The following is an 11,330-nucleotide window of genomic DNA, read 5'->3' as shown; positions in this document are numbered from 1 at the left end:
TCAGAATAAATCATGTACAATGTAAAATATTATATATCCTCATTTAAAGCAACACATTATATATCCTCATTTAAAGCAACACGCGATCTAAGAGGACGCATGAAAACACAATATGTTGATTCGACAGTAAAAAAATGCACTAACTAGACTCCGCAGATTAGAAATTTCAACACAACGTACATACCTATATATATGTACATAAAGTTAGTTCCCTATTCCTTATTCCTTTTTCGAATAAGAAATAAGGAATCAGTTCCTTATTCACTTTTCGAATAAGGAATAGGGAACTAGTTCCTGATTCCTTATTCAAATCTAAATAAGGAACAGCAGAATTAGTATTTATTTAAAATAAAATTATCAGTAAACTAGAACGGGTCTTTCTTTCACAAATCTGTTGAAAACCGCACAAATCAATCATCAAAATCATAGAATAAAGCAACCGCATCGACCTATTTTTAAATAATATTCAAATCTAACAAAGATTAATGAACCCGTTCCTTATACATCATTGCATCAAGCATCTGCATACAAATAATTTTAAAATATGTTAAAGTCGAATAAGGAATAAGGAACCAGTTCCTTATTCCTTATTCAACTCCGAATAAGGAACAGAAGAAGATACGCCAAAAGAGACAGCAGTTCCAGTTATTATTGATATATCTGTATAAGAATTGCAAGGATCAATCATTAAAATCATTGCATAAAGAATCTGCATAAATTATTTTTTAGTAAAATGTTAAAGTCGAATAAGGAATATGGAACCAGTTCCTTATTCCTTATTCAACTCCGAATAAGGGGCGGAAGAAAATAAGTAAATAAAGATACCAGTTGCAGTTATTTTTGATAAATCTGCATTAGAATTGCAAGGATCAATCATTTAAATCATGAAAGTGTCATGCAAATAAAAGACAGTACGAAAACTGAAAAAAAAATGCATGAAAATAAACGCACGCTCAGAATAAAATTCTTTTTGAATATGCATTTATGTTTTTTTGAGTAGAAAACGTAGATGAAATGCCTATTCAACAAATCAGAAGTAGTTACAACAGCTGCGATAAAAATAATAAATCCATTAACCCCAAAGGCACTCCGATAAATTCTGCGTCACCCTTTCTCCATAATATTTGTCGCGTCATCTTTTGTGCCTTATATTGTCACTTCATCATTTGCGCTTATATTGTCACTTCATCCTTAGAACAGCTACGATAAAAATAATAAATCCATTAACCCCAAAGACACTCCGATAAATTCTGCGTCATCCTTTCTCCATAATATTTGTCTCGTCATCTTTTGTGCCTTATATTGTCACTTCATCATTTGCGCTTATATTGTCACTTCATCATTCGCGCTTATATTGTCACTTAATCCTTTCCGCTTATATTGTCACTTTATCATTTGCGCTTATATTGTCACTTCATCCATTGCGCTTATATTGTCACTTCATCTATTCCGCTTATATTGTCACTTCATCATTTGCGCTTATATTGTCACATCATCCTTTGCGCTTATATTGTCACTTCATCATTTGTGCTTATATTGTCACTTTATCTTTTTGCGCTTATATTGTCACTTCATCTTTTGCGCTTATATTGTCACATCATCTTTTGCGGTTAAATTGTCACTTTATCCTTTGCGCTTATATTGTCACTTCATCTTATGCGCTTATATTGTCACTTCATCCTTTGCGCTTATACTTTGCGCTTATATTGTCACTTTATCCTTTTGCGCTTATATTGTCACGTCGTCCTTTGCGCTTATATTGTCACTTCATGTTTTGCACTTATATTGTCACTTTATCTTCTATGCTATCCTTTGTATCTGATGTTGTCACACCAACATTTGTTTCTTATATTGTCACGTTATCATTTGTTACTTATATTGTCACGTTATTTTTTATTTCTTATATTGACCATTACTGACGAATAAGTATGATGGGTTATTGATATTCCACGAATAAATAGGTCATATACAAATGAACTTATATCAAATATTGTGAAATTGTGCTCATACTGTAAAATGCGCTATGAGGCACTACCGTACAGGGAGGAAGAAATGTATTGGACTTCCTTTTCAATTATATAGTACATATTTATTTTAGTTTGTGGTGAACCAAAGGGAGATGGTGCATACATAACAGCTGGGGAAACAATTGAGGGGTCAGTAAGAAATGTGACATGTGGTCAGAATACGATTGACGACAACAATGCTACTTTTGAAATTAAGTGCATGGCTGACGGTTCTTGGAAACCAGACATCATCTGCCTTAAAAGTAAAATGATTCATTGCTATTTTTAAATGAACAACTTACATGTTTCTCAAGATAAATATTTCACCAGCATATGAGCTTATGAGCTTTTGATTTTACGTTTCAAAATATAAAAATGTTTAAACGGGTTTGTCCAGAGATTATTCATTAATGTCATAAACTAAATGATAGAAATCCAATATATTTTTTTCCTTTATTTTGTCATTTTAATCTTCTTTACCACATTCGTAGGAACATTTTTTCATTAGAAAAAATATAGGTTCATATTTTTATTTGTTTCTGCTGCAATGTTTAAAAATCTTATTTTGAAAATTAATGTTCCCATGAAATGTGTTAATCAACGTCATTCTTAAAAGATATTTAAATACTTTACAATAATTTTTTGGTTTAACCAGAATATGCAATTTTAATAGAAAGATATTAACAGTTTAGCTTAAATTTGATATTTAATTTGTTTTTCATGATACATGTGAATGTTTTATTTCAGATGTGATATTTAGGGTTGTAACTGGGAACGGATTAAGTACTAGTTCTGCATGGAAAAATGGAACCGGAACAACAGCTGACGTCCACTGCCGTGTTATTTCAACAAACACAAGCTGCAATGGTCACTATAGAGACCCAATAATTGACAAATGGGACACGCTTAATGTTCAAACTGTGAGTACATAGAATTCTACACATAGCAAATATTTTATACAGATTCGGTAACTATGCACAACATGTATGATGTATGTTTGGTACCCCATATGTTTTCCATCTGTAAAACATATGTGTTTTGAAAAACATGTGTTTAAGAACATATGTTTTTCATATGTAAGATTAACACATGTTAAATAGGACCATATGAAAAACATGCGTTTGCACCATATTTAAAACATATGGGGTGCTTTTCTTGAAGAAACCATATATTTCTACCATATGTAAAACATGTGTATCAGATATGTTTAACATGTGGTGCATATTTACCTATGTAGTAAGACCGATCAGTTTTTTCAAATTCTTTCTTTAAATCAACCGATTTTAACAAACAAAGGGGCGGGGTCGCCGATTGGTAAATGCGTCTGGCTAGTAATTGCTGGCCGAGTGGGATTTAACACAGTCAGCAACAAGCTGCTATTTCCTAAAATAGGAAACTTCGAGAACTGCTCAGTATCGGTTGGTTTGTGAGTGCGCCAATAAGAACGCAATATAACTGAAATAAATCTGTATCAAGTAACAATGCCTTTTGAATACTATATTTTTATAGGTACGATATTCAATTTACAAAAACTTTGAAGAAGTTGCTTGGATAGATTTTGATGGTATAGGCAGTAGCAACACAAAGTGGTTTGAAAAAAGCCGAATAATAAATTCAAGTTATCAAGATATTTCTTCTTCCTCCACGTTTAATTACCTGCAAATAGAAGCAAATATAAATGCAGAGTAAGTATTGAAATGTAATACATATCTTTCGCCAAAAGCAATTTACTAATTTTGATTCAAATTTGTATTTTTCATTGATTAAGTAATTATTCTTGATGCGCGTAGTTCGAGTGAAACCTCATTAAACATCAAGCAAAAAGTAGGTTATGCAAAAATAAACTTCTTCAATATTTATTGTTAAAAAATGAACGGAATTAAGAAAACATTATCATGATGTTTGTCCACACTTTTGTAAAGTATCTTAGCATGTTGTTCATTTGTTTGTTTATGTTATATTACCTGTCAGAATTTAAGTGTCAATCTGTTTTAAGTGTTTAATCTTACCGTATTTAAAACACTACACTTTAAACCAATTGGTTTGTCCAGCCAGGCAAACATATATCATTTATAGCAAGCTATTTTCTATAGTTGTACAAATCTACATATAAACATTAACAGATAACACACTTATTTGACAGTTTGATGTTTTACACTTTTTTTGCAGAAAACGACGTTTCTACGCAAGTGTATCTTTTGGTGGATGTAAAGGTGATATTTTATACTTTGTCACTGTTGATTCTGAAGGGAGTTGCTGGTACGACCAAATAATACCTTTTCCGAGTATTTCTTATTCAAAAACGCAAACAATGGCGAATACTAGCGAAAAAGGTTTGTTAAATGTGTATACAACACGTAGACTAGCAAAATTGCGACACATGCATTTTTATGTCTTTATAATGTATATTAGGCAATAAGGAAAAGTATGTATTTCTCACACCTTTTTTAGTGATTGAATGTGCTGGTCTTGTCAGACTTAGATGTAACGGGGTGAGGTGTAATGCCTGCTATAAACAAATCAACCGCTGCCTAACCTATAATTATTTGGGGCGTCCGTGGCCGAGTGGTGAAGGTCGTTGACGTCAAACCACTTATTTCTCACCGCTGTGAGTTCCAATTCTGACAATGACGTTGTATTCTATCATGTGCGGAAGCTATCCAACTAGCTTAAGGCACGTCGATGGTTTTACTCAGGTGCCCATTTGTGCCTAAAATAATACATACAAACGGAAGGGCGCATCAGATTTTCCTTCACCAGTTAAGCTTGGACGTTGCCATTAGACTTACTGTGTCTGTGTGACGTAAACCCCAAACAAACAACCATTTTAGTATTCCTAATCACATACCTGGGCCAATTTTGCAACTGTTCTTTGCAAATATTTTGAAGTCACGTCATTTACGTTCTACAAACATAGTGTTAAGACGCTAAATGTTAGCCTTACACTACAAAAGCACATGGATGAAAAACTGATTCTTCTAACTGGGAACAGTTCTTATTTTGGATATGTAGAATGTTCTATTCGTGTAGCGTCATTCTTTAATTAATTGAGTCAGAGGCTCGCATTACATTTTTTTATTCTACTCGTTCAATAAGTCAGTTTTGAATCTTCATATCGTAAATGATATACATGTAATACAAGATCTATTTAAGACAGCTATTTTAGTTAAAACATTGAGAGATTTGTAAACATGAAATAATGCAATGGTGTCAATTTATATTTTACTTGTTTCAGAAAACTTTGATTTTGGGGACACGGCTGTTGTGAGTTTAAAGTGACGTGTTTATCTAAAAGCACATAGGACAGGACTGTGGAAGAAATACCTTAAAATAATAGGGGCAAAATATAGAAAATAAGAATCACAAAAGAAAATCCAAAATTGAAAATGTAACAAGCTCGGTTTGATTGAACCTATTTATGGACGACACCGTCTAGTGCATACTACCGTTCAGCACGACTTAAGCAGAATTGAACATTTAACATTGAAAATTGCGAAATTTTGAATTTCAAAATATCTGCATATGTGTACATACGGCGGTTATCATGGAACGCCGATAAGCATGCAAGCCATCGTCAAAACCAGGCCTGTAACATTTTTAATTAATCCACATAGGACAACTTTAAATTTTGATTTTCCCATTTCAACATCAGCGGTTTATTTTTGCTACAAAAAGATTTCAATGGAAGGCACAAGAGTGACATAAACATTATTTTTAGTAATGTTTGACAATATGACAGCAAAGAAAACGATCTAGCTGTTTTGTAAAATATTTGCCGCTTAAAAACATGTTTCATGTAAAACCGTTTTGTACATGTGTTGTATACAAGCATGCAAACAATAGAACATTCATTCAAAACAACCTCCTGGAATGAGCTGCTACATTGTAAGTGGTTTTTAATTGACCCAATAATTTTAATGCATACCACATGCTTAGTGTTCAACACCTTTACAGTTGGAATCTACGCATTCCTATTTTTGATTGCAAATGACAGATTAAGCGGAAGACCCTATGATAGACAGTTCTTAACACTTTTTGGACTGAACTGTTTTAATTTTTGTCTTCTGTCCGTCTTCGCCGGGTCCCTGTAGGTGATTTTCTTGTTGCTCAGTCTTCTTTTAAGGCATTGAGTACATTTTAATGGTCATTCGACTGTATCTTTTTGTACATATTTACATTTATGTGTTTTATTCATTTCGTCTAATGTATCCATGATGATTTTTAGATTTCCACTTGGCGGGGATTCATTTGAGTTACACTGTCTCGTCATATAGGAACTTATCGGGCTAAGAGTGAGGTTTGGTGCGTCTATGACCGGTTTAAACGCCGCAGTGGTATTACTAATGACCGTTCCAAGGCGCTACCCCTCTGTGTTCCTACACATATATGTCTTGTGCATTAAAATTTTGTTAAATGTTTTGAATGTTTGCATGTTTATTAATGTTAAATTGTCGTTAACGGAAAGTATTTTCTTCCATTCCCCCCTAATTTCCCCTTACACCATTGTCCCTTTAATTTCAGTATTGGCATAATTTAGTACTCATCATACTTATAACATATCCTTCCGCTCCTTTCAACGCCACTTTGTCTACCAATTTTTAAGTCGGTGCCTTCTGGGTGTCCTTGTGTGACTGGATTGTGTCGGGGGCTGCGTTCTGTGAACGTTGCCTTGCCTTGGTGATCTTTATATCATATATCACTCGTATGTTTTCGTTACAGTTTGCTTATACATATCACATACTTTTGTCGGTAACGCTCTCAAACACTGGTTATGTCATGTTCTTGAATAAAACAAAGATATTTATTGCTTATGCTTTTGCATGTATCTCATACTTACATTGCTCAATTCTCTTATGTGTTTGTCAGATTTTTATTGCTAAATGATCCTCAATAAATCTAAGACTTTAGTTTCTATAAGTCGTACTGTTGCCAACTGCTCTTGAATAATGTCAGACTTTCGTTGCTAAAAATCTTGAATAGTAATCAGGTTACTTTGCTAAATGTTATAAGTGTTGATTTATCACTGGAAAGTCTTTTTTTAAAGATAAGTATGATATTGTGCATATTGACGTTATTAAATGCTTAAATTAAAGAACACAAACTATACTGCATATTCACAATTTTATTCTTCAAGTATAAAGCATGTTGCATTATTTTTTCGAATTTTATATACAATTTACAATGAACAATTACCAAAATTTTGGAATCATTTTAAATTCTCATTTTTCATATGGAATATATATATTTGTGCTATATTCAAAATTTTAAACTAGAGCTATACACAGCGTTGACTAATAAGCTTTTTCTTCACAAAAAAGATGTAAAACGTGTCTAAAATGCTTTTTAAAATAAGATAAATTTTTGTATAGCCAATCTAAGGAACTTTAAATGGGAAATTCTTACAATGTCATTTGCAATATTGAACATTATGTAAAATCGTAGGAAATGTCATCAAAACAAATTCCAAATTTCAGTAAGCTATTTCATATAATTCAAATAAACGGAAAGATGTTATATAAACCTGTTAACCTTATCCCCGGATTCCTAAATCGCAAGAGAACTTTATATGCTAAATATAATAAGTAACTTGTAAGAAAACTTCCTGGATAAAAATAGATTTTATATTCCAATAAGAACTTACATTCATATATTCAGAGTACAACGTAAAATAAATCGGAAACAAACTGGTTGAAAAACACTTGTTTTCGTAGACACGACTGTCATATAATCTGTTTACTTTCCTCAAGCTAGCTGGCTATGCGCGCACTTGCATGGCAGGATTTAAAGTCTTAAGCGGGATTCAAACCCACATATGCGAGAAGAAAGGAAGTATTCAAAGCTACCAGCCTTTACCACTGTTCTATGAAGGACCTTTCAGAAAATAAAAAGTGTATACAGGATATTAACCTGAGTTTACATTAAGGTATCCTACATATAATTAATATTGTATACTGATGTGAGACAAATGACAGGTTCATCAAGTGAGCAAACTTGAACAAACATCAAATTGTTCTATCTTATCGGTCAAACGATTTCATGTGATAAATGATGTCTGAAAAGAAATACAACTGCTACATTTCTTTCTTAAATACACTTTTCTGTCTTAAATCAGTAATAGCATTTTCATTCTACTTATATGTGACATGGATTTCTCTGGTCATGGTCATGCTATCTGCAGACCTCTTAATAACGAATGACATGCAAGTTATTGATGTTATATATTATTGTATTTTACCTGTTCTTAATGTATTTAAACATGACACTGTTAAGCTGATAGATTATTCGTAATTGAGTGTTAGCATCTCCTAATTGAAGGTAACAAGATCAGACATTGGAATAAGGAAGTATCCGTAGATAAATGAAAATACGATGTACATTTATTATGAAAAGTTTATTCATATGAATTCTATATTATATATATAATATTGTTCTTCCTCTCTCTACGTTTCCAGGCTGTTTGATTCGCAAATATATGGCATTAATTATCAATATAACACCTTTTGTTTCACGTTATTTTTGGTTCGGGTTAAAATGCCTTTTATCAGCGTAATAATTATTTTGAATTTTTCATTTTGGTTATAATGCCTTTTGTTTCACGCTAGAACGCCTTTTGGTTCGCATAACAACGTTTTTTTGTAGGTTAAGGTAAGCGTTGTTTTAATAGAGAACTTAAGCGTGTGTGTAAGATAACAAAAAGATGTTTAAGCATTCAGCATCAAGACGTAATCCATCTTGTAAGAAAATAAACACTTAATATATAACTGCTTATGATTTTTTATAGATTTATTTTCTGATACTGATGCACATTGTGATCAGACATTTGAAGAAGTTTTAAATCAGAATATTAATTTTAAAATGTTATGTTCAGTTTTTAGATTATGATGTTATTGTTGATGAGATTGATAAAGCTATTGGTAAACTAAAAAGGCTAAAAATTGCAAGAGAAGTCTTATCAATACCAGAAATTTTCATTGACTTCAGGCATGTCTTATCTCCTATCTTGTGTAAATTATTTAACTGTATATATAACAAATCTTGGACAAAATTAAACTTGTTCCTGTCCAAAAAGGGGGATACCTATAATGAGGATATCCATAGATGTATAATGTTAACTAGTAATCTTTTTCTAATGCTTGATAAAAGAGCACGTTTGTTTGTTGAGGATAATGTAATTTTAACTGACTTTCAGTTTGGTTTTCATCATAAAAAGGAAGTACTATTGATTGCATTTTTGTTTTACAGTCTTTGATCAACAGGATTATTCAGCATGAACTAAAGAAATGTTACTGTGCTTTGTTGATTTAAAAAGGCTCTTGATAAGTTTTTGCAGAAATGTTAAGCTATGAAATATCATGTAAGTCTATTAAAGTAAAATACAAATGTGTTAAAGCTGCATGCTTCCAAATGAGCCAAAATATTTCAAGAAAATTAAACTGAGGAAAAGGAAAAAAATATTAAAGATTCAAGTGATAATTTATGTCATGTGTGCAATTTCTGACTCATTTTTAAAGTATTTATCGCCATATTTCTACTGCGTTACTAACGCAGAAAGCGCTATTTGCAAATTTGATTGGTAATTTACCTGATTTATAAGTGTCCATCTTAATGTGTCAATTACTTTCTATGTTCACTTTACAATATTTTACTTTTTAATACATTTGATACAAAATTTTCATGTAAATTAGGATGAATCTGGAGGCGTGCTGCTTTAAGATATGGGTCCCCTCTTAAGGTAATTTAACTGATTATTTTGATAGTTACAATGAAGTTAAGCAGGGTTAGACATTATCTCCCTTGTTGTACATTTCTTTATAAACAACTTGGAAAAAGGTGTTTTATAGAAATGCATATATGATATCCTAAAACGATTTGCAAGTGTTCATGTTACATGCTTTTTGTCTTAACTGGAATATATCTATGAACAGAAATAAATCATTTGTGAAATGTAATAGACAAAAACATATTAATTGATAATACGATATTGTTTGGCAATAATGGCTTGAGGCAATTGAATATTCAGTGACCTTTTGCCGGTAATTATTGGATTGAAGTAAACCATACAGATTTTAACGTATGATACAACGTTAACTGCACAACACTTGACTTACATGTACCAGCCTCGGTGAGAAGGTGTAAGGCTTTCAGTTAGATGTAGGTTCGAATAAAATCAATTTTATGTTGTCTTGTACGAAATGTTATATTATTTGGCAAAAATTGAATACAATGATTTTTGCGTAAGAGTCACTTATTGTACGACTTTACATATTGAAATAAATGATATGAAAAAAATACTGTACTTATCAAAATGATGAAGATAAATAGAAATGCCAAAAATGAAACACACACTTTATCGTATAATATAATTAACATAAATCAAAAATCACTATGAAAACTGCAAAAAATGTTTGTCCAAGTTTCGAGATTGCAACTACACGGTCACAATTCCGTCGTTCTTACCACTGGGTCAGCAAGCAGTATTTATTGATTAATGTTTCGATATCTGTAGCATTATTAAATGTTAAGCCTAAGTCATAACAAATTTCAGAAACGATCGAAAAACTTGACAAAAATAAAGAGTCTCAGGTTAATATTGCCAAACAATAATACACCGTTGGATATTGTTTGTAAGTATTGTTATCTAGGTGTAACATTTTCTGCTTAAAATAATTTATCTGAACAAGCTTTTAAAGCTTTGTTATTATTAAATTCTTTATTTGACGCTGTTATATACACTCGCTAAATGTCTTCTTGGCTGATATAAAACGTACTAATTATACTGCCCAGAAGTAATTTAATAGGTGTATGACACATTGTTGATGTAAACATAATGTAAGGCTTAAGTATTTTTGGAGCATTTTTACACAAATTTATTTTATAATAAATGTACATTTGGTATAAGGGAGGTAACTTTTATACTATTAAAGCACAAGTAAAACAAACTGTTATGTCATCCTATGGTTAATTATCTTTGTCTTGTATGTGTTTGTGATCAAATAAGAAACAAAAGGATATTATCTTTGGCACTATACTGTAACTTTGTTGTAGTAGTATAGCTTTAATTTATAAACCAACATTTGAAGACATCGGCTAATTTACATACTTATGAAGGTTGGTGAAATGAATAGTTTTAAGTGACTTGATATTAATGAATGTTAATAAATGATATTTATGTTTATATGTATAACATAGGTTTAGTTCCCTTTAAGCCGGTGTGTACAGATACTGGTTTCTCAAATGCTGATATTTAACCGCCGCCATCATTTTTAAGACGACAAACATGTTTTTGTTCAGATGCTGAATAAATAAATTGACTTGAATTGAATA

The 11,330-nt window shown here is 31.7% G+C and overlaps 1 protein-coding gene across 1 annotated transcript; it reads left to right on the top strand.

Moving 5' to 3' along the window:
- Positions 1-2,102: 2,102 nt before the first annotated feature.
- LOC132737047 (uncharacterized) lies at positions 2,103-8,132 on the top strand. The gene is made up of 5 exons (XM_060724280.1): positions 2,103-2,269; positions 2,754-2,926; positions 3,516-3,691; positions 4,176-4,339; positions 5,242-8,132. Exons 1-5 carry the CDS (start codon positions 2,227-2,229, stop codon positions 5,283-5,285), a joined length of 600 nt encoding a protein of 199 aa, XP_060580263.1. The 5' UTR covers positions 2,103-2,226; the 3' UTR covers positions 5,286-8,132.
- The last annotated feature ends 3,198 nt before the right edge of the window (positions 8,133-11,330 follow it).

This window comes from Ruditapes philippinarum, unplaced genomic scaffold (assembly GCF_026571515.1).
Source record: "Ruditapes philippinarum isolate M1 unplaced genomic scaffold, ASM2657151v2 ctg1475_1_1_1_1, whole genome shotgun sequence".
Lineage (NCBI taxonomy): Eukaryota > Metazoa > Mollusca > Bivalvia > Venerida > Veneridae > Ruditapes > Ruditapes philippinarum.
The sequence above is the reverse complement of the archived record's forward strand: the minus strand, read 5'-3'. Positions and strand labels throughout refer to the sequence as shown.

Bases quoted from the DNA above. Each gene is read 5' to 3' on its own strand.
- LOC132737047 (XM_060724280.1), top strand. From the start codon at position 2,227: ATGGCTGACGGTTCTTGGAAACCAGACATCATCTGCCTTAAAA. The intron at 2,270-2,753 runs GTAAAATGATTC...GTTTTATTTCAG, and splicing joins AGACATCATCTGCCTTAAAA to ATGTGATATTTAGGGTTGTA. The intron at 3,692-4,175 runs GTAAGTATTGAA...CTTTTTTTGCAG, and splicing joins GAAGCAAATATAAATGCAGA to AAAACGACGTTTCTACGCAA.